The 24,324-nt window shown below is 37.4% G+C and overlaps 1 protein-coding gene across 2 annotated transcripts in view; it reads right to left on the bottom strand.

Annotated features, from left to right (window-relative positions):
- Positions 1–24,324, bottom strand: part of LOC129743614 (xaa-Pro dipeptidase) — a 92,539-nt gene that overhangs the window by 14,555 nt on the left and 53,660 nt on the right. For both annotated transcript variants that reach the window (XM_055735691.1, XM_055735692.1), the window contains exon 4: positions 22,415–22,462. In XM_055735691.1, coding sequence (XP_055591666.1) covers positions 22,415–22,462 — 48 coding nt within the window. The remainder of the gene's footprint in view (positions 1–22,414; positions 22,463–24,324) is intronic.

The following is a 24,324-nucleotide window of genomic DNA, read 5'->3' as shown; positions in this document are numbered from 1 at the left end:
TGAAAAAATTGAAATAGAATTTTCGTGATAATCATATAAAAAACACTATTTTAGCTTACTACATGTTTATTGGACAACAATACATATTGTTTAAAACTTAAAGAAAAACTTGTCTTACATGCTAACGTTGTACTAGTACTTGTCATTATTCCTTACACTTTGCAGAAAATTATTGTCTTTTCCAAATTGGTCGAAAAATGTAGAACAGTCATACTGATAATTGAATTTGACCATAATCAATGCTTGCACCGATTCTGGTAACAATCGACTGCGATCATCCGACCAGAAGTTGTTCATGTAACTGAAGATCCTTTCAACGTTGGCATTCTGGCCAGGAATAGCGAAAAAGAACTGGCAAATCTTTAGTAGCTCCGTGTATGCACTGGGGACAATCGACTGGAAGTAGAGTACCCATTTATTCGCCGCATGCAGCTTCTTAAAATCCTCATCGTCCTGCTTATTCTCAACAAAAGCTTTGAGATTCGAGGTTTGATCGAATAGCAAACTTTCATCAACAGCTACTCCTCTTCCATTCAAAAACTCGAGACATTCCTTAACTTCTTTCCATTCTGGCTGCTTGGAAAGAGTCATCCAACGGAAAACTTTCAGTTCCGAGAAATGACCAGTCCATTTGTCCAAGTATTCCATACAAATCTTGTAAACCTGAATGAGAGCTTTCTTCATTTTCTGTGTTTGGGCAGCATCAAGACTTGCTTGAAAAATTTTGTCCACTTCAGAAGGAAGAAACTCTTCATTATAGCGTTCTGATAGCTGCCTTTGGACGTCTTCTAGAACATGAATGATTTCTATCAAACTTATATCTGCAGCTTCAATTTTGACAATGTTATTATGAAACATAGACATCAATGAATGAACAAACCACAAATAAGCTTCGTTAACATCATCCTTGAAAAAATTTTCAAGTAACTTTGGTGGGCTGTTGATAGAGCAAAAGTAGCTTTTCAGAGCCTTGTACAAATGCAGAATGCGCTCTATTGTAGGCTTAAGCGATAGCCATCTAGTTTTAGAATGTTTGAGAACAGATTTATATTCTGTTTCAACAAATAAACAAAAACTTTTAAGTTCTGCAGTACGAACAGTATAAATCGAAAAAAAACCGTAAATTTTAAAAACCAGAGCCTCAATATCGATATCCATGCGGTCAAATCCATGCTTGGCCGTATTGTGGAGTAAATGTGCCGGACATCCAACGCCGATCAGGTCTCGCTGTGTTGCTTCCTTCATATGATGAAAAACGTTGTCTTTTCCTCTGCGGTTCATCCCTCCGAAGTTGGTATTACAGTTGTCTCCAGAAAATGCAACGCACTTGTCCATCAACCCATGTCGCTTCAACGTACTCGTCAGCAATTCAGTGATTCTGACCGAAGTTTCATTTTCCACAGGTTCAAATGAGAGCACTTTCAGCCTGATACCTTTTTCAGGGTTGAAAAACTGAATCAACACCGGAAACATTTTGATTGCTCCATGGTTACTTCCATCCGTACTGACTCCGACACATGGCGTTGATTGTGACCTGATCTCTTCCAGACACATGTTTACTGAATGTGGCGCCAATACGTTGTTCACAATCGCCTCCGTTTTGGTTCTTGCACAGGCAAATTTCGTTGCGATAGCGGAGTCAGGAAACAGCTTTTTAAAAAGTTTATTTCCGCAGTCACAACTCAGGTAACTGTAATTGTGTTGCACCGTATGGTATGCCATGGTCGCTTCCGCTGCCAGAACCTTCAAATCCAGTGGTGATCTTTGCACTACAAAGAGCTCGTTCATTTTTTGTGACGATCCAGCTGCTCGCACACTAGCCTGGTGTTTCTGGGATGCCAAGTGCTGATTCAGAGCAGCTTTTCCTTTATTTGCAATAGAAAGTGGTTTCTGGCAAATAACACAAAAAACTTCCGAGTCGTTTGTGGTTGGTTTGAATTGCGGAAACTCTTTCTGTAGGCCATCGGAAAATTTGTTCTTCCGCCGGGCCGTGGACATGATGGAAGTCTAAAAGGACTGCAGTTGATTGTAAATATCAATAATTGAGAAAAATTATAAGTTTCATACAAACCAAAACTATCACCGGCAAACGTTTCTGGAATTTATATGTGAAACTTTACTTAAAAACAAATTTTCAGTTCGGACACATTAAAAACTTTTATTTACGATCCGATCCCTGTCTTCAACTTGGCTATTTGACAATTAACGTTTGACCGCGAAAAATTCTTCTCGTTTCCTTCTGTTTACATTACCCATCAAACGTCATAAAACAAAATTCGAACGAGGGACAAGACAAATTACTTTGAAATATTTCAATGCAATGCACTCAGATTGTAAATTATGCAAAATAAAACAAAAATCAATCAAAATAAAAAAAAACGATAATGTTGGCTTTTTACAAAAATATAATCAACTTTCTGCGAAAAGAGTACATATACCTGAATTTTCAAAAAAGAGGAGTACGCGATTTTTTGAGGTAAAAAAGAGTACATGTACTACAAAAAGAGTACGTCTGGTAAGCCTACTAATGTGCCTTATTCTTTGTTTTTAAATCGAATTCTAATTTCATCAACATTTGTGGACTTTATCTTTATCCAATCGAACTTATTTTTCTTTTTTTTTTATATACAACGATTCCACCCAAAAGGGACTGTGATTAACCCTTTGGGACTATAGAATCCCAGAAATCTTTTAAAATAATTCCTCACATTAGGGACTGTCATTCCCCCTAATGGGCCTTTTTTATCCAATTCTAATTCATAAACCCTGGGGACTTTTTCGTTACCCATCGAGACTTCGTTTACTTTTTTTTTCATCACATCGATTCCACCCACAAGGGACTGTTGTAATTAACCCTTATGGGACTATAGAATCCAATAAACGTTTTAAATTATTTCCTCACATTAGGGACTATTATTCCCCCTAATGTGTTCCATTTTTTTTTTCATCGAATTTTAATTTATCAACAATTGGGAACTTTTTCTTTTTACATCGATTCCACCCACAAGGGACTGTAATTAACCCTTGTGGGACTATAGAACCCAAGAATTGTTTTAAAATCTGTCATTGAAACTCGGTTTTCCTTTTAATTTCAAATAGAATGTTCATCCACCCTAGGGGATTCCCATTGTCTTTCCCCATCGAGACATTTTTTTTAATTACTTATTTGATCCCATTATTTCACAGCTTAATCCCATTTTTCCAGTATTTATTTTTACCACTGAATCATTGGACAACTGTTCATGACAAATGTTTTCCAGACAATAAATTTTCAAAAATCAAATTTTCTGCGGCCGCCATTTTGATGAAAAAATTATCGACGCCAAGTGAACACGCAATTTTATAATTCTTTTTAAAATTTTCTACCAAATTTAAACATACCTGTTAGATAGACCTTATCTCGTCTACCAACCGCGCCATTGTCGTGACTAGTCCTTTACTTTTCACGTATACATTTCATAACATTTTTATTTTCCCATTTTTATTTCAATTTAAATGTTTTAATTTCCGCTACGAAAGCCATCTATTCTTTTAAAGCTCTCTCTATAGACTGACTCGGTATGCTAATAAGTCTCTTCAAGCTCTCTTTTTTTTATCGAAGACCTTCTAGCGAGAGTATATGACTCTCTCTTTCAGACTTCGTTTTTTTTTGACATTCGTCCAACTTTCTGAACGGACTCCATCAAATAGCTAATTATGTTTTATGAACAATTTCATTCAACTTGATATATATTCATTAGCCATTAGAGCGTGTCATGTTTGATTGATTTATTATTTATATGCACACTTAATATTCTCTACAGTTTGGATTCAGTCGGCAGTCGGTTCTGTGTGTTTCGAGTCGATTGTCGCTGTGCTAACTCTTCCTGCAATTATTCCTGTGCTGTGCGGTAGAAGACGTTTGCACTTGCCCCGGGGGGAACGAATGAAATAAAAACTTGTCATAAAGTTATCTTATTTATAAGAAATTTAATGGTTTTACCTCACGAATGCGTTTGAAACAAGTCCACGCAATTTTTGTTATTCATCTTTTGTTTGCGGACGGCTAAGACCAAGATGGTCTACTAATGTGAACACGTCCACGAAAAGCAAACCGCCAAAATGTCGCGGAACTCTGCAATAAATTCAGATTGTCCAATCATCGCTTGTTCAGTCTCATTTAATATTACGAAATTTTTTATTTCAATACATTTAAGGATTCCATGCATATAAGCTTGTTTTCTAGCCCGTTACGATACGCGTCTGAATTTTCGCGTGATCTGTTTCGGTCTGTCTAGAAATTCGTGTGCAAAACGCACAAAACACGCATTAGTATTGGTGTAAGTATGTTCAACGGACGACCTGGTTGAAATCGGTCGAAGTCAATAGTCCTATTTGCCGCTGGTAGTGTTCGCGATATTATGCTGCACTCAGGCAAATTCTTATTATAATTTTCATAAGATGCATCTTATGAACCGCTTTTTAGAGTGCAAAATAATGTTTCATAAGAGTCTTATGAAATTCTTTCAATTTTCATACGATGTTCTTATGAAAAATAGAAGAAACGGCTTTGTGAAAAAATAATGAACACATTCATTCATGGAATCAGTTTTTTTTTCATCATCTAACAGTACGAAGCAATCGCCAGTTCATAGTTATTGTAGTTTCCCTTCAATTTTAAATGCTATTGTTATCTCCGGAATGGTAAGTTCGATTTGATGTGTTTGGTGTGATCGTTTAATATATTAGTAAACTAATATACATTATTTGTTTACTTTTCAGCACGCTGATCGGCAAAAAACGAAAGGTCGAAGATTAAAATGCGGCAAAAATAAATTTGATGGAGCCGTCTGTTGATGCGCTGCTGATGGTGACCATGAATGATTTAATTTTAAACAAATTTGGCAAACAATAAAGTGAATCTTTTCAGCGTGAAAAATCTAGAATTTTTCTTATTAGAAAGTGATTTACTGTTTCCATAAGAATCTCTTATGAAAAGCAACAACCTCTCATTGAAGTAGGCGTTCATCTTCAGAATTCATACGCGTCATAAGACAATCTTATGAATTTCATTAATTTTTCTTATGGCGCCACTTCATAAGAGAATCTTATGGCATACTTAATAGTATTTTTCTGAGTGTGGTTGTTTCACCAACACTTATCAGTTTTGGGACAATCAACCTCAAAAACAACCATGTGCGTGCCCGTTTTTTGTACCGAGAGTTTTTGAGGTTAATTGTCCCGTCTCATCTGTACACGCTCAGCAAGTGTGCGTAAGAAATGTCAAAAACAACTCTATAGTCCTATTTGCCGTTGGTAGTGTTCGTGAAATTATGCTGGTTGTTTCACCAACACTTTTCAGTTTTGGGACAATTAACCTCAAAAACGACCATGTGCGTCGACTGGTTGCCCGTTTTTTGTACCGAGAGTTTTTAAGGTTAATTATCCCGTCTCATCTGTACACGCTCAGCAAGTGTGCGTAAGAAATGTCAAAAACAACTCTATTGGAAAGAGACAGATTACCAACTGTCAAAATCCATTCCTACTTGTTTCGACCTATTTCAACCTGTTTCGACTAACTTCCATTGAACACACATAAAATTGGGCTGAAAAAGTACTGTGTTGAGTGACACAGAATTAGTACAATCTAATAATCGAGGTGCTTTTAAATGAACATTGGCATTCATAGATGACATGAACTCTTTCAATGAAAGGTTGTGCGACTGTGAACTTTTTAAACCAAATAAGTAGGTATTCAATATTACGTTCAAGTCCAATATAAAACACGTGAATCAAATGAACGCGACTACCGAAGTTATATACCAGCGAAAAATTCCAGATATATAATTTCTAATGAAAAAAAAAAATCATTCCTCAAAAAGCTAAAATCGGTTTCATCATTCGTCTCGCATCACTCGAGCCATAAAGTCGCGTTTTCAAGTTTCCCGATCTTCGCGACTCAAAGTGTAAGAGATCTCGTCCAAAAATCCGGGGATTCGTGCCGTCAGGACGGTTGGTGTTTTGTGCGGCGACATTGATTAACCCCAGCTCACAGAAGGGGTACAATCATCAATTGTTGGTGAATAAAGCGGTTTTTTCTGCCTTGCTGATCGATCACCACGAGGTCCGCCGCCATTGTTCGGCGAACTAAGAGTTTCATCATTACCTTCATCATCATCAAACTGGTCGTTCTCGCCCGAGACCGAGTCGAGAAGTGGCAACCATCTTGAACCAAAGAGGAAGGGCCTGCGCTCGTCTTGTTGGGTTCTTCGGCTGACGTTGTTTTGGAGAATCAACGGAGGACCACGTGGTTGGAGCAGTCCATATACACTGGAAAAAAATACCACTCTAATAAGTGCAAAAAATAGTGAGTTCTTTTTTTATTCTTTTTTCACTTTTACTTCCTCTATCTTATTTCCCTTTAAATATATATATTTCGATCATTTTGAGCTTCGCTCATATTTTCAACACGGAGAACATTCGTTTTCCCGTTGAGAAATATGAGCGAAGGCGGGGGACTATACCTTCCAACTGGGGATGATGCAAATGTCTCCTATGAAGATGAGGAGCATCTGGAGGATTCGGTTGATGCCGGTCCTTCAGATGCAAATCGTTCTCTAATGGATGACAATGTTGCATCATCCCCTGTTGAGAGGAGAGTCAACCGGCTCCGACAATATACAGAGGGCTCATCTTCCTCTGGGCCATGGGTGGTTTTCATCCGGCCCAAAGCGAACGGTAAACATCTAAATGTGGTTCAGATCACCAAAGATCTGGCGAGGTGGCCCTCTGTAACCAGTGTTACGAAATTGCGTCCGAACAAGCTGCGCGTTGTGGTGGCTAACTGGAAAGCCGCAAATGAGATTGTGGCCAGCAAGTTCATAAACCTAGAATATCACGTCTACATCCCGTCTCGAAACGTAGAGATCGAGGGCGTGATCACTGAAATGAGCCTACAGGCGGAGTACGTTAAATCCAACGGCGTTGGTAAGTTTAGGAGCCTTGATTCGACTTCGGTCGATATCTTGGATTGTCGCCAACTCCAAACTGCCACCGTCGTGAATGGAGTTAAAAAGTACTCCCCTTCGGCCTCATTCCGTGTGACCTTTGCGGGTACCGCCCTCCCTCACTACGTTTTGATTGACGGAGTTTTAAGATTACCTGTGCGACTCTTTGTGCCTCGCCCAATGGATTGTAAAAATTGCATTAAGTTGGGGCACACTGCGTCGCACTGCTGCAACAAGCCGCGGTGCCCCAAATGCGGGGAGAATCATGGGGATGGAGCGTGCTCAGCAATAGAACAGAAATGTGTCTATTGTGGGGGCTCACCCCATGAAATCTCTTCGTGTGAGGCATTTAAGAGTCGCTGGGATAATCAAAAGCGCTCTTTAAAGGAACGGTCAAGGCGGTCTTATGCCGCCATTTTAAAGGGCGCGGCGCCTCCGATCCAAACTCATTCGAGTAATATTTTTGCTGTATTGCCAGTTGACAATGTAGACACGGACACAGCCGACGAAGAACTTCCAGTTGTGTTTACTGCTAATTCCCGGAAACGTCCAAAACCAGCTCCTAAGAACACCAGAATCCCCAAAAAAATAGTCACGTTGAACCCTCCAGTCGTCGAAAGACAAAAAGCGCCAACTGTACAGAAAGAAAAACCATCTCCTCCTGGATTCCGAATGTGTTTTACACCTCAAAATAAACCCGAAGTAGCGGGAACATCTAATACCTTCAATCCCAACGTAGTTTCACCTGAATCAACTTCCCAAACGGGACTTTTTAAGTTGTCGGATATCTTGGATGGAGTTTTCAAGTTCTTCAACGTATCAGAATCAATCAGAAGCATTGTACTCTCAATGCTTCCTATTGTGAAGACATTTTTAAAGCAATTGATGCAAACTTGGCCCCTCATTTCAGTGTTTATCTCTCTCGATGGCTAATTTACGCCGAGAGGTCGGAGATATCACTGTGTTACAGTGGAATTGTCGTAGTATTATCCCTAAACTGGATCCGTTCAAATTTCTTCTTCATGAAACTAGTTGCGATATTTTTGCCCTTTCTGAAACATGGCTTTCTTCCGAATCAAACATCTCCTTCCACGATTTTAACATTATCCGTCTGGATCGCAACGATTCTTATGGAGGGGTGCTTTTGGGGATCAATAAGCGCCACTCCTTTTTTAGAATCCACCTCCCTTTATCAGGAGGAATTGAAGCTGTTGCATGTCATACAACTATAAGAGGTAAGGACTTATGCGTTGTCAGTTTGTACTGGCCTCATAGAGTTGCAGTGGATCGAAGTCACCTAGAGGACCTGTGCTCAGTACTTCCTGAGCCAAGGTTGATCCTGGGTGACTTCAATTCACATGGAACTGTCTGGGGAGAACAAATTGACGATAGTCGTTCTACTCTTATTTATGACATTTGTGACATTTTCAATTTAACAATTTTGAACACGGGTGAAAAAACACGAGTACCTAAACCTCCTGCAAGACCAAGTGCAATTGACCTCTCACTCTGCTCAAATTCACTATCATTGGATTGCCAGTGGAAGGTAATCTCTGATCCCAATGGTAGTGACCACTTACCAATCAAAATTACAATCACCAATGGGGCCAGCACTTCGAATCAAACAAATATGGCATATGACCTTACAAGACACATCGACTGGAAAAAATATGCGGATACGATTACAACAGCCATCAATTCTATGAATGTTCTTCCTCCTTTGGAAGAGTATAACTTCCTAGCTTGTTTGATACATGAAAGCGCAGTCTGTGCTCAAACGAAACCCATCCCAAATTCATCTGTACGTCGAAGACCTCCTAACCCATGGTGGGACAACCAGTGCTCCAAGCTTTATAAGGACAAATCAAAAGCATTCAAAGATTTTAGAAAACATGGAACCCTCGATCTTTTCCAAGCATATCTGTCCCTTGAAAATCAATTCAAAAAATTGATTAAAGGGAAAAAACTAGCACATTGGCGTACATTCGTAGAAGGGTTATCACGAGAAACGTCCTTGAATACCTTGTGGAAAGTAGCACGAAACATGCGTAATCGATCTTCAACAAATGAAAGCGAGGAACATTCACATAGATGGATATTCAACTTTGCACGAAAAGTCTGTCCCGATTCCACACCGAACCGAAAAGTTGTTCGGAATGTGTCCCTAGACAGATGCGATCTGGATTTCAGCTTTTCGATGGTCGAATTCTCACTTGCCCTCCTCTCTTGCAACAATTCAGCTCCGGGAATTGATAAAATCAAGTTTAACTTGTTGAAAAACCTTCCGGATGCCGCAAAATTTCGCTTGTTAAATTTATTTAATCAATTTTTGGAGCACAACATTGTCCCCCAAGAGTGGAGACAAGTGAGAGTCATTGCTATCCAAAAGCCCGGAAAACCAGCGTCTGACCCCAACTCGTACCGTCCAATAGCGATGTTGTCTTGTATTCGGAAATTGATGGAGAAAATGATTTTGTTCCGATTGGATAAATGGATGGAAACAAATGGTCTCCTTTCAGATACTCAATTTGGGTTTCGAAGGGGCAAAGGAACAAACGATTGTCTTGCTTTGCTGTCTTCAGAGATACAAATGGCGTACGCAAAACGTGAGCAAATGGCTTCAGTGTTTCTAGACATAAAGGGAGCTTTTGATGCAGTCTCAATAGAGGTTTTGTCAGACAAGTTGCACTCCCGGGGTCTGCCTCCTCTATTGAACAACATCTTATACAGCTTGCTTTGTGAGAAACATCTGAACTTTGCTCACGGAGATATTGCAGTTAGAAGAATCTCCTACATGGGCCTTCCACAGGGTTCATGTTTGAGTCCACTTTTGTACAACTTTTATGTAAGTGACATCGACAGTTGTCTCTCTGAAGGCTGCACTCTAAGACAACTTGCAGATGACGGCGTGGTGTCTGTCACAGGATCTTCCGAGTCTCATCTGCACAGACCTTTACAAGATACTTTAGACAGATTGTCTTCCTGGGCTTTGGGGCTTGGGATTGAGTTTTCCCCTCAGAAAACGGAGATGGTTGTTTTCTCTAAGAAACATAGACCTGCTCAACCTAAGCTTCAACTCCTAGGTAGGACGATCACTCAATCGAGGTGTTTTAAGTATCTTGGGGTTTGGTTTGATTCCAAATGTACCTGGAGAGCCCATATTGAGTATCTGAAAGGAAAATGCCAACAAAGAATCAATTTTCTCCGATCAATCACTGGCACCTGGTGGGGAGCCCATCCAGAAGATCTTTTAAAATTGTATCGAACAACAATTCTTTCAGTGATGGAATATGGTAGCTTTTGTTTCCAGTCGGCTGCCAAAACTCACCTCATCAAACTCGAGCGTATCCAATACCGTTGTCTTCGCATCGCTTTGGGCTGTATGTCCACAACGCACAACATGAGTCTTGAAGTTTTGGCAGGAATACTTCCTTTGAAAGATCGATACAATCTACTATCACTTCGGTTCCTCATCAGGTGTGAGGTCATGAACCCATTGGTGATTGTGAATTTTGAAAGGTTACTTGAGCAAAATCTTCGAACTAGATTTATGTCTATATACTATGTCCTCATGTCAATGCAGGTAAACCCTTCTTCGTATTCTCCAACTCGTGTTTGTAGCCCAGACTACGACAATTCTTCTGTCCAGTTTGATTTGTCTATGCAGCAGGAAATTCGTGGAATCCCGGTCTCGCATCGCCCTCTTCTGATTCCAAGAATTTTCGAAGCTAAATATAGACACGTCGATGCTGATAAAATGTACTTTACCGATGGATCACTTATAGAGGAATCAACAGGATTTGGAGTGTTCAACGAAATATATAGCGCCTCTCACAGTCTTCAGTCACCATGCTCTGTATATGTAGCGGAGTTAGCAGCTATTCACTGGGCTTTGGACAGTATCGCATCACGGCCAGATGGACACTTCTATATTGTAACGGATAGTCTGAGCTCTGTTGAAGCAATCCATTCTATAAAACCGGGAAAGCACTCGCCGTACTTCCTCGAGAAGATACGAAATAATTTGAGTGCTTTATCAAAACGTCGCTTTACCATCACCTTTGTTTGGGTTCCCTCTCATTGCTCGATAGTGGGCAATGAGAAGGCAGACTCTCTGGCAAAGGTGGGAGCGATGGAAGGCGACACGTATCAACGTGAAATCGTCTTCCGCGAATTTTACTATTTGGTGCGAAGAAACTCTCTTGTCAACTGGCAGCGCAAATGGGACGAGGATGACAAGGGTCGGTGGTTCCACTCGATTATCCCAAAGGTAAGCCTTAAACCATGGTTCAATAGATTGAACTTGAGTCGGGATTTTATTCGTATATTTTCCCGTCTCATGTCCAATCATTGTTCCTTAGACGCGGTACTCTATCGTTTTGATATTGCTGGCAGCAATCTATGTGGTTGCGGGAAAGGTTACCATGACATCGAGCATATTGTTTGGTCGTGCGAGGTCCATCTTGTCGCTAGAACGAATTTAATAGACTCCCTAAGGGCCCGAGGAAAACCACCCTATGTTCCAGTGAGAGATGTGCTGGCTGTGATAGATTTGGACTACATGTTCGAAATATATCTTTTCCTAAAAGCTATTGATCTTCGTCTATAATTCTTTTTATTTTCACATTTCCCTATCTATCTTCTATCTTTTCTTAAAAAAGTGAACTAGATATAAGCACACAATTGTTATCAAACAAAATGAGTTTGGCTCCTTAAAGCCTAAAGGTATGAGCCGTTTCAAATAAAGAATTTACAAAAAAAAAAAAAGCTAAAATCGGTACTATCTATAAACTTTAAACATTTATCTTAAGCGGCTGTCGGCTGATTGACAGGAAATGACGGATTAAAGTCAAGGTGCTTAACATTGTTTTTTTTAACAGCTCGCCGTCTTATGTTTTGCAGTGTTTTGTTCACTTTTCGCAACCCACCTTATTTATGTTCCCATGTTTTACTTGTTTTTATTGCATTGTGGTCTCTTACAGGCATCGGTAGTATTTTTCTATAGAGCACAAACTTGGTAGAGTGTGTGTCTCGTTGGATTTTGTTGTTGTTTTGAATCAGTTTTTTTTGGTAAGGTTAACCGGCTTGGCCGACCGTCGTCGTCGTCGCGTCTCAAGGAAAAGTTTTCAAGAGCACTGCCGCGTGAATTTGCAATTTGCCGTAAATTGACCATTCGGCAAAAATTCAAACGTGTTGTGTCTGGTCAGTCAGGCGGCGATCGAACGATATATTTTGGTTTGCCTACCAATCATTTAGCCGCCGAACAATATGTTCGAAGTTAGAATTTATGGTTATCGGGGTCATTACAAACAATGCTGGATATGTCGATGGGTTGCAGCATTGAAGAGCTTTTTTTGGTAATTATATTATTTTGGTTTGAACGTCTGGACATTTATAGGACATCTTCAATAAAATCCGGTTGTAAATTTTATGCGAACATTATTCGAATATTCCGACTTTGTTGCTTCTCATGCTAAAAGTTTTTAAAAATAAAATTAATCTGCCTTCTCACTTTCCTCAACAAACACCTAATCACAAAAAGTAATAATGCGTTGAATCAGCTGCGGTGTCACACCGTATATTTGTCTTCATAGCAATTCCCTGAATTTTACTCAAGACAAATCATAAAGCGGGCCATTACACAACATTTGCACAAATGCGATGAAATTCGATTAAATTCTGCCGCTGTGAACTCGATTTGCATTGTGTAGCGGGCCATTGGGATTGGGCCTGCTAAAAAGAATAAAGCCTGCTCTTTACTCTTACACAGATTTCCATAAGAATGACAGCTAATCGGAGTGAAATTGGAGTGAAGGCTATTTCTCTCTCTGTTTAACACACGAGAAATCGTATACCGGGATTGCGAGCGCGCCCATCGCCCATAGGCTACACAAATGGCTTGTGTAAATTCGATGATTTCACGACGATTGTTTGATCCTACGCTCGCCCACACACAATATAAATATATTTCACGAGAACACAAACGATTGCTGGCGAAAACAGCAACAGCAACAACAAAAACCCCTTCCACCCCGGCTGGGGCTGAGTAAATGATCTGAATTTCATACAAACAGCACGCCACAGAGGGTTGTTTGTGCAAAATATTTCGATCCCGACCGATTTTACTCAAACCGTTTGCGCGCTCATCATGCCATTCAAATCGTGCTAACAGCGACAGAATTTAATCGAATTTCATCGCATTTTTGCAAATTTTGTATAGTCTATGACCCGTTTATGGCACTGCTGAAATGACCGCGCAAACGGTTTGAGAAAAATCGGTCGGTATCGAAAAAACGACCAATTTTATTCGATTTTTACATGAGTCAAAACATGCAAAAAATAACAGCAGCATTCAGCCATCCGTCCTACTACTGGAATCGAAATGATTGAAAACATACGCAGAAGCCTAAACTAATTTCGCTTTTCCAGTAACTCCGCCTTATTAACCGGAGAAACTAATAATCATTAGCAGCAAACAATCTGTCTTTTTCCAGCGGAAGGCCAAATAAAAAAAACAAACAGCAGCCTAGAAGTCTGCGCTTTCTAAACCAATCCGTCTTTTTCCACCCGAAGGCCAAGCCAAAACAAACAATCAGCAGCAGCCTTGCAAATCTGCGCTTCCTAAGCCAAACCGTCTTTTTCCAATGGAAATCCAACTGGAAACCAAACCGCAGCAGCAGACTTAAAAAATCTGCGCTTCCAAAGCCAATCCGCCTTTTGCCACAAGAAGGCCAAATCAGAAGTGAATTTCTAAAAGAGCGAAAGCGACAAAAGTTAACAAATGGAGTTGTTAGCTGGGTCGAATAGTACGTATGGCGATCTACAGTTTGATAGTACAAAGTTATCTGAATGATATTTGGCAGATAACAGATTTATATTTTTGCTGGGAGTTAATGGAGCTGTAAAATTTTGTCGAAACAGTGATGTTGGCTTATTTGCCATATTCGCATTCGATACCGAAAAAAAAAACAAACAACAGCAGCAGTTTTGAAAATCCGTGCTTCCTAAGCCAATTTGTGTTTTTCCACCGAAAGACCAAGTAAAAAATAAGCCTTAAAGTCTGCGCTTTCCAAAAGGCTAAATCAATCAACGAAAAAGCGGCAGCATACTTAAAAATCTGCATTTCCAAAGCCAATCTATCATTTTCCACTGGAAGGCCAAATCGAAACAAACTAACATCAGCAGCAGCCTTGAAAATCTGCGCTTCCTATGCCAATCCGTTTTTTCCAGCAGAAGGCCTAATCAAAACAAACAGCAGCAGCAGCAAATCTGCGATTCCTAAGCCAATTCATCTTTTACCACCGGAAGGCCAAATCCAAACAACCAATCAGCAGCAGTAGACTTTGCAAATTTGTGCTCCCTAAGCCAATCCATCTTTTACCACCGGAAGAGTAAATCAAAACAAACAATAATATTTGTTTGTAATTTGTAGGGTTTTTATTGGACTTTAACCCATTCGAGACGGAGGCCTTTTCAGGACATTCGAACTCATAGTACTTTACTGTTAGATAACTTTTATGTCGTTTGATTTTCATCCAAACCATTCCCCAATACATTTTGCCTCACATTTGAGGATTCCATTGGTATAAGAATATTATTTTTCCGAGCAATAGTAAACTCACAATGAAAGATTGTTCTGACAAAGGCACAAAAATTCCATTGCACACACGGTGTGCAATCGGTCTCGAATGGGTTTAGGAAAAAAAAATTTATAAAAATCATTCGTCAGCTTTTCGGATGAATTTTCGAACTTTTTTTGTGATACCTCCCATTATTTTCTGCACAGTACTGCTGGTAACCTCATTCGCCATCTTGTTCCACCACTTTTCCATTTGAGCGGTTTTTTTTCATGGTTCTGTCACATTTCTTCAGTTTGCCCTTAACTATTGCCCAATATTTCTCGATGGGACGAAAATCCGAACAGTTTGGTGGATTGATACTTTTTTCAACAAAATCGATCTTGTTCTCCTTATACCACTTAACGACATCCCCGCTGTAGTGGCAGCTTGCCAGGTCCGGCCAGAACTTCACCGGACCTTTGTGGAACCGAATGAATGGCAAAACCCTCTTCTGGAGACATTCTTCTTTGTAAACATTTCCATTCATTGTGTCCCCAGTGATGAAAATTTTAGTCTTCTTCCCACAACTACAGATCCCTTGCCAAATCATCAACTTACGAGCAAATTGTCTGCGTAACGTTGCAGCACCGAATTTACAGTCGATTTTGGATATTTCAGGAATTTCGCGATCTTTACCCCTGACCACGTCGGTTTCTCTACGTGAGTGTGCAGAATTTTCTCTCGCCTTTCGAGTTCCATCGTCGATAACTTTAGACTGACTGCTTCAATCTTGATGAAATTTTCACCACTAAGTAAACCAACCATCCGGATCAAAACACTGTCAATAGATTCGCGATGTGACAACTAGGGGCGCTGCAGTAAATGAAAAGATGCGACCAGATTCTATGTAAAACAGACTTTAATCTGCGCTTTTTCAGTCGCTCCGTCTTATTTACCGAAGCCGGAACCATTATCAAACCATCTGAGCATTAGCCTTGCAAATCTGTGCTCATCTTAACAACTACGCCATTGTCGTGATTTCACGCTCATTATGAATCTCAATGCAGAGATTCACTCAGACACGTCTGTCGCTCACAAGAACAGATCAATGACTGACTTGTGTTTTTGTTTACACTTCGTAGCTGTTGCCACATAGTTGTTTTATTTATTTTCATAATTTTTATTTTGCACATTCTTCATCTCACTTCTAAAGCTAGCAACTGTTAAAATATGATACGTTGAAATGGTTTTGTTTTAACAAAATAAAATCTCGATAAACCTTAGACTGAAAAAAAAAAGAAAATACCTTCGGAGTTACTGTGTATTTAAATCGATTTTGTAGAAAAGTCGCAGGTGAACTGACAGCTGAACACAGACTTCAGCAGATCTTATACTTCATTTTCCTCTTTCGGAAGTCAGTCGGAAGTCCGGACTTCCGAAGTGAAATTTAATGCTGGCGCGATAATATCTGAAATCAAGAGCCCCTCTCTTAAAACCCCAATGTACAGTTTTTTATTACAATTCAATAACTATATTGTCGACTACATGGTTAAACCTCCCCCCCTCCCCCCCCCCATGAGGGTCCAAAAAAGCAAGCGAGGTTTTCTACTCTACACTCAAATTTCAAATCCATAATCAAATTATGATCAAAGAGCAAAGATATTCAAGAGTAACAATCTAGATTAAAAACTAATGCCAAAACCATCCCAAGTTCAAAATTCTGTTACAGTTTTTCAAAATTTTCTCACTTGTTCATAGGATAAGGTTGTCAAAATTTTTTCAGCATGTATCCGGGTCTGAAAATCCGGGCTGTTTTATATAAAAACCTGGCAAAACCGGGTATTTGATTTCAAAATTGTCGACCAAAATCCAGGGAATACCGGTCAATTTTGATCGGAACCTAGGAATTGCTCATCAAAAATCAAGAAAAACTTGAAAAAACTTTCATTATCATTTTTTTTAAAACTTTCTCCAGAAATTTCGGACACATAAGGTAAAAATAATTTACAACACAATTTGTTTTTCAAAGTTTGATTTAAAAGTGAGGATAAGAACAGACCCGGCAAAACAGGGGTTTTTCCTATGAAATCCGGGCAACAGGGTGTCTGAATTTCTCCAAAATTTTATATTAAATATTCGAGATTAGGCTAGAACAAATATCAATTTCGTCTTTTGTCACCCCCCCCCCCCTCCCCGTCTTCGAAATTTCCAAAAACACGAAGGGGGGGGGGGAGGGGAAATAAAGTTTTAAGAATTTTATGTCAATTTCGACAAAAAATTCAAATATCCGCAAGATTGCAAGACCAAAATACAAATTTTGGAAGATGGGAGTTTTTCCACCTTTTCTAATCTTGATTTTTTTGAATTATTCGATAAAAAAAACTTGATTTATAGGTTTTGTGCAATGTTATAGTATGCAATTTTGTTGCATACAAGCTTTCGTGCGATTTATTACAATTTATTTGTTTTTCGCATTATTTTTTATTGTCCCCCCCCCCCCTGCGATGTTCCAACTCCGAGTGACAAAAGAAGGATTTGAAATTTGTTCCGGCCTTATTTATACTATTTATCGAGCAATCTGGCAACCTTATCACAGAAATTCAGGTCTGAATATTAATATTTAAATAAAACCTATTTTGGAGGTTCTGGTGTATTTCTAAATATTTTCGTATTTCTGATTCTGATTCTGAAGTTAGGATTCTTGATTTTTAGATCGAATAATCATTAAAAATTAGGAATTAAATATTTTCTGCTTTGAAATCCTGGTAAAAATTAAGTTTTGCATTTCATATCAAATTTGAATCATGTTTTTTTGCATTTTCAATATTTTGATAATAGTTTTCTGAATATGAAAAAAGGATTAGAATTTTGCTTTATATTCAAATTCGAAGTTCTCAAACTTCATTCTAACACCAACTTTAAACACTTTAAGCTTCTAGGTGATGATCCAGAATTAAAAACTCAGATTCACATTCATCATTTTAAATTCAAATTTTGATTCAGATTCACAACACAGATTAAAAGTAAATAATTGAAAAAACGAATCAAGATAAACCAGCGATACAGAATTTAAATAATAGATTCATAAAAGATGGCTCAAAAACTTGGCTCTTTAAATTCTGATCTGGAATTAAGATTCGAAAATCGTACTTATTGTACATTTCAGAAATCGTATAGAAATTCAGAAACAGATTCAAAGTTCAATTTTTGAATTCAGGTTCAGAATTCAGATTTAAAAAAATTCAGGAAAAGATTTAACTTGTTAATGGGTTTTTCAATCAACATAAAATTGTAGAGGAATTCAAGAGAACGTGAACTTAAAAATTTGCTTGTCAACTACTAGATTTAAATTTTTTTATTCAGAATTAGTTTATACACACAATTCAGCTGAAAAGCACAGATATAAAAAAGTATTTGGGTTAATTTTATATGTTTTGTTTTATGCAAAATATCCCAATTTATATTTTAAAAAACTCATCCACAGGATTTTTATTATGGAATGATTTTAAATGAAAAATATTTCCTGTTGAAAAACCTGATTTTCACCAAAAAAATCTGCACAAAATTTTATATTTTTTTGGTGTATTGTTTAACATTATTGATATTGGCAATATCATATTGCAGTTTTTAAAGCTAAATTTCCAGTTAAAATCATAAATTTAGTTCAAGTTTGCATCAAGCAAATTTGATCTAAATTTTTATCATATCCCTTACTGTTTTTTTGGAAATTTTTATTTATTTTCTTCAAAGGTTAGAATCTTGGAATTTGCAAAAGAGTTTGGAAGATTGGGCTTGTTTGATTTGAGCATAGAATAACTTTTTTTAGAAGGCAAGACTAAAAAGAAATTAATTTATGCTCAAATCAAATAATTTTGATCTATCAGACTCTTGAACAAATTCAAAAATTTTAACCTTCGATGAACGAAATTTCCATGATTTGTTTCTAAAGGTTTCATAAAAAAATTAGCTCAAACTTTAGGTTAAGGACCACTTTTCCAAAATAACAATTTAATACAAAAACTTTGAATGAGAACTTATATTGAATAATCATATAGTAACAAATATAATTTGTTTTTTTTTTATTCATATGTTGTTGGGCAAAAAATCTTATGTAAAAATCAATCACCAAAACCCCCCCCCCCCCCCCTCCCCATGGGTCGGTTCTTCCTACAGGGCTGTACGACTTTATATATATTGACAATTCCTTCTGCAGGCCTCTTACAAAAAATGGATACAATTATTTACTTGGATTCATACACAGTAAATTTTTACCTCGATTTCCAGCAAAAAAAAAATGCTGGGAATGTTCAGCAATCCAAATTTTTGCTGGAAACCAGCAATCGGTTTTCAAATTGCTGGATTTTTCAGCATTCGGTTGTGTTCTTGTCATTTTTATTGAAAATCCAGCAATCGGTTTTCAAATTGCTGGACTTTCCAGCAATTGATCTAGTTTGCTGGAAAATCAGCAATCGAATTGTCAAATTGGAGTCTGTTTGTTTTCGTACGTTGAAGCAAGGTGAGACTCTATTTTATGAAATTTGGTTAGATTAATATAACTATTTTATTCTCATCTATATTCTTGCAACAAGATACCAAGTCAAGGGTGAGTTTTTATTGGACAGGTAGATATTCTATAAAAGATTCTAATCAAAACTATTCTTACAGGTGGCGGATGATCAACACTTTGGCACAAAGCTGCCTCCCCAAAGCTGGTGCTATAGAATATTGAAAAAAATCGTGTTTCTGGAAATAAGTATATCCCTTTATTAAAAATTGGGAGAAAATAGTTATTTTTATTGCTCATTATGTGTACAGCCAGTAATCAAAATTTAAATTTCAATAGAAATATAAGTTTGATACTAAATACAGCCGGTTGTGTTGAAAGAAATAGCTGGTTTCCAGTAATCTGATTTTTCAGCAGTTTGAATTTCTGGAAATCAGCATTAACGTTTGCTGTTTTTCCAGCAATTTAAATTGCTGGAAATTTTGCTGGATGGCCAGTGGGAACAAAACCAGCAAAATTTTGATGTTTTCCAGCAAAAAAAATTTGCTGTGTGGAAACCAGCAAAATTTTGCTAGTTTTTGTCCCGCTGACTTTCCAGCAAAATTTCCAGCGATTTAAATAGCTGGAAAAAACAGCAAACGTTAATGCTGGTTTCCAGCTATTCAAATTGCTGGAAAATCAGTAATCCAGATTGATGGAAACCAGCTATTTCTTTAAACAAAACCGGCTGTATTTAGTATCAAATTTATATTTCAATTCAAAACTAAATTTTGAATACTGGTTGTGCATATAATAAGCAATAAAATCAATTAGGTTCTCCCATTTTTCAAAAAGGGATTTATTTATTTAAAGAAACACGATTTTTTTTCAACATCCTAAAACCGGCTCTGAGGTGGCAGCTCTGTGCCAAAATGTTGATCACCCGCCACCTGTAAGAATAGTTTTGATTAGTATCTTTTATGGGATATATTCCTGTCTAATAAAAACTCACCCTTGACTTGATGTCTGGTTGCTAGAATATAGAGGAAAATAAAAATAATTACATTATTTAATCTAACCAAAATTCGTAAATAGAATCTCACCTTGCTTCAGCGTACGAAAACAAAAAGACTCCAATTTGACAACTCGATTGCTGATTTTCCAGCAAACTAGATCAATTACTGGAAAGTCCAGCAATTTCAAAACCGATTGCTGATTTTTCAGCAAAAAAGAAAAGAACACAATCGAATGCTGGGAAATCCAGCAATTCGAAAACCGATTGCTGGTTTCCTGCAAAAAATCGGATTGCTGATTACTTCCAGCATTTTTTTTTGCGGGAAATCGAGACAGAATATTTTTTTGTATGTACTACACAACAGTTAAAAAAAATTTTCAAAATATTTATTATTAAATCTTCATATAAAATTGAGCCCTATTGGTGTACGAAAGAGGTGAAAAATTCAAATTTTCAGTTTCTGGTTAAATTCTTTTAAAATTTTCGGTGTTTATACAAAGCTACCAATTGATGACAGCCATCCCTCTGACAGTGCCGAAGGCTCGAACATGCAAACCCGTGCGATTTCGGTCATCAAAAAGTCTAGTATCAACATAATAATCCCCCGGTGGAAAGTACGCTGGAGTGTAGTTTTCGTAAATGGGAAATTGCACTATTTCATACAGTCCTTCCACCGGACAAGGTCGAAAAAGTTGGGGCGCTGATTTTTTCAGGATCGTTGTAACAAACAAAGAAACTGGATTCAGCACAACCTCATCCTTCAGTAAACTGCACACATCTACCGTTTGCGCGGTAAAAAGGGGACGGTAGTTGGTGGATTTGTAGTAAAATCCTAACGTTCCGAACATGGATTCCGTTCGGTTGAAACGGTTAACGATCGTCACTTCTGGCGGTTTGTCTCGGAAAGATTCCATTTCACACCGTTCTAGGGTAGCAATTTCGTAAGGTTGACCCAAACATTGCAAACGCGTAAGTCGCAGCTTAGTTTCCAAAGAATTCTAAAATGGTTAAAAATTGATTTTAGTAATTTTGTTAGAATTTTAAACCTTAACAAATGTATACTGTTGCTTGCGTCGAATACCAGATAAGAAGCAATAAAACCAAGCGAATCGAAGCTGCGCAAAAATCCATGACTGAATCAAATCGGTCGCTTCGGTTAACTTTGGTAAGGTTCAGGCTTGGTGTTTGATATCATACAACTAATAAGTACACAATTTGGATACAGATCGGTTTGATTAAAATCAGTATCGTTGAGTTCAACTCAGTTACGCACACTTATTATTTTAATGCAAACAATTTAGGTAGGGCAGATGAAATTGCATGTGTCTCTACCCCAACGTCATTAAACGAATTAAAAACCGTTAACAAAAACAGTTTTAAAACTTCTTTCAAGCTCACAAACCATTTTCGTTCTGGATAAGTTCATCGATTTTTTCGTGCTACATGCTCCACTCTCCAGTTGAATAATATCACCGAAATAGAGATGCCATCAGCAGCAGCTGAAGGTATGGCAGCAATTCAGTTACTTCATTTCCAAACTACTGTCGTCAGGTCAGATATTGGAAGCCGCCGGTGTTCTGGTATGTTTATAGTTACAACGTGACTATTCGGCGCGGCGGTGCTGTTATGGTGTTATTGCCCTTCCCTTTGGTATCTAAAGCCGGCCGGCGGCGTCAGTTTAGTCGATTATTATGAGTCCATCGAACCGGCGACGTTGTTTATATTGACTGGAGAAAATGGCAAGCCATAAACTTACAGAAAGTGGAAAAAGTAATCAATCAATGCGAATTATATTTGAGGACTCACATAAATTCTGTCATTTGTTAGAATCTTGAGATCAATGGCTCTTATATCCATACATACAAGCTTTGATTGTGTTTTGATAAGAAAATCTTGACTTCGTTTTTCTGACGGATGTTATTTGACTTTTTTTTTTATTTTTAGATAGTGGCTCCAGAGAGTAAACATAGCATAGATGTAATCTTCATCTGAAAGCCTGATCTCTCTACAGATCTCATGGCGCGTTTAGATTTGCCACGAGTCATCCTTAAATTACGATACGATTTTATAGGAGAAAAAGTAAGCTCGAACGTATCTAATTGGTCCTTAGCGAAAGGTAGATGCAGCTCAGCGTTAAGTAACGATATTTTTGAAAAAAAAAAAAAATTCTGCTTGCAGATATTTTGATGTTATGCCATTATAATTTTTGCCAGATTTGAAATGATTTTGATTAAGATAGCTTAAAAGCTGTAAGCTTCAGCTTTTTCAGGATTAAAAAGTGTATTTTGCATTGTATGGATGCCGTGTTTTTTTTTTTCAAGCGTTGTGTCGAAGAGGGAAGTTAAATGTGCAAGTTTATATGGTTACTTACCAATGTCAGCAACACTGTTGGATTTAATTCGCCTAGCTTTGCATCAATCTGTAAAGATAATAAAATAAAAATATGTTTTAAGATAAGTCTATTGTACAAAGGAAACAATATATGTAAGCTGAAATTTGTTATCTTATTATGAATCCATTTCGTATCTATAACGTATTTTAATAGCAGGTTTAGATACGAAATAGGTAGTTAACTCCAGTTTACAGTTTACACAGTTTACACTTAGGAGTGTATTCGAAATAAAAATGCAACACTTTGTTTTGTAAATAACTTTTGAATGAATGAATTCTGCCAAGTGGTTTCTGAAGTAGCGTCCGACCAAAAAGTTTCTTGATTTTAATTTTTGGACACCACGTGCGCCATCAATGATGTATACTATGAACCTACCTTTTTCTCCAAAACAAGGCTATTTTTATATCGTTTTCTCATCTGTTTCCTGGAGCTTGACCATCCAAATTACTCAAATTTTGAATTTGGAACAAGTTATGGCAAATTTAGCCGGCTCCTTAGACACAAACAACATATTTGACTTTTAATCACTCCACCTCAGTTTTTGCGTAATGGCACGATTCCAGATCCATCCGAAACAGAGTATAAACTTTGTGGGTCCAATTTAAGTGCTTTGCAGGAAAAACGTTCGCATTTGGAGGCAGTTTTCTTTGTATATTTAGTCATTCATAGTGCCAATCGTTATGAAACACCGACTGAATTGCAGCTTCAACAAATCTTTTGATATAATTATTTTTTTCAATTTTTCCTCCTTATTTATCTCCACAACTTCCAGGCGAGTCATAGTTTTTTCCTAGAAACCTGTGAGATGCCTACTAAACAGTTCGTTTTGCTGTTCATTAAGATTTTTTTTTAAATTTCTCCCCGCTAGCAGTCCAAATATTTTCCGTACGATTTGACCACCGTATTTTGTTTATTTTACCGGTGGGCAGCTTTTTACCTTGTAGAAATTGAGCAACGCCAGTTTATTAGTAAGCTAGATGAACCAGTCAGAAAAGTCTCACATTCCTAAATATCATAAAATCAACCATCTTAAGTTTTATTTAAAATTTAGCTCACTGTTAGATCCTCTAGGACTCCTTAAACGATTTACTATATGAGTTTTGATCGAATTGGATTTTTAACTGTTTTTGGGTCTCCCACTGGGATTTTTTTGGATTTTTCTCGATCCTGCCAAAAAACTTTTGTCAATTTAAATTGGACGCTGTCTCATTTACCACATGATAAATTGTCACCAGTTTTTTTTACACATACACATTTTTTACATACTTACATTACATTATTAGGTAGCTTAACAGAAAATTTTATTAATTCACACCCATGTATTCAAAAGTTATTTATAAAACAATGTGTTGCATTTTTTTGTCGAATACACTCCTTAACTTAACTGAAGATAATTTTCAACGTAAAATCGGGTCCTGAACCCGAAAAATAAATTTAAAAAAAAATATCAATAGAACAGCTTTTGAGCTAAGCTCAAATTATGATATTTTGCTAAGAGAAAAAAGTACTTATATTGTACATACATCTGAATATCTCGAGCTACATGAAATCAATATGAAATCTCTTTTTGGCATATTGCAGGTGAATACTTTAGAAATTGATTATCACAATTACAACTAAAAGCAGGGCCGTAGAAAGAACCGAATCATGGGGTTTTTTTGGTGATTGATTTTTTCTATGATTTGTTTTGGTCAAACAATGCCTCAACAAAAAAACTTGAAAACATATTATTTTTGTTACTTTATGATTTTTTATTTTTGAGTACTTTTTTATTAAACTATTAAATCGTAACTTAAGAAAAACGTCCTGAAATTTTAAAAATGGTGAGCTAAATTTGTATTATGAAACTTAAAGTAACAAAATATGGAATTCACTTTCATCGATGGTTA

Source organism: Uranotaenia lowii, chromosome 2 (assembly GCF_029784155.1).
Source record: "Uranotaenia lowii strain MFRU-FL chromosome 2, ASM2978415v1, whole genome shotgun sequence".
In the NCBI taxonomy this organism is placed as follows: Eukaryota; Metazoa; Arthropoda; class Insecta; order Diptera; family Culicidae; genus Uranotaenia; species Uranotaenia lowii.
The sequence above is the reverse complement of the archived record's forward strand: the minus strand, read 5'-3'. Positions and strand labels throughout refer to the sequence as shown.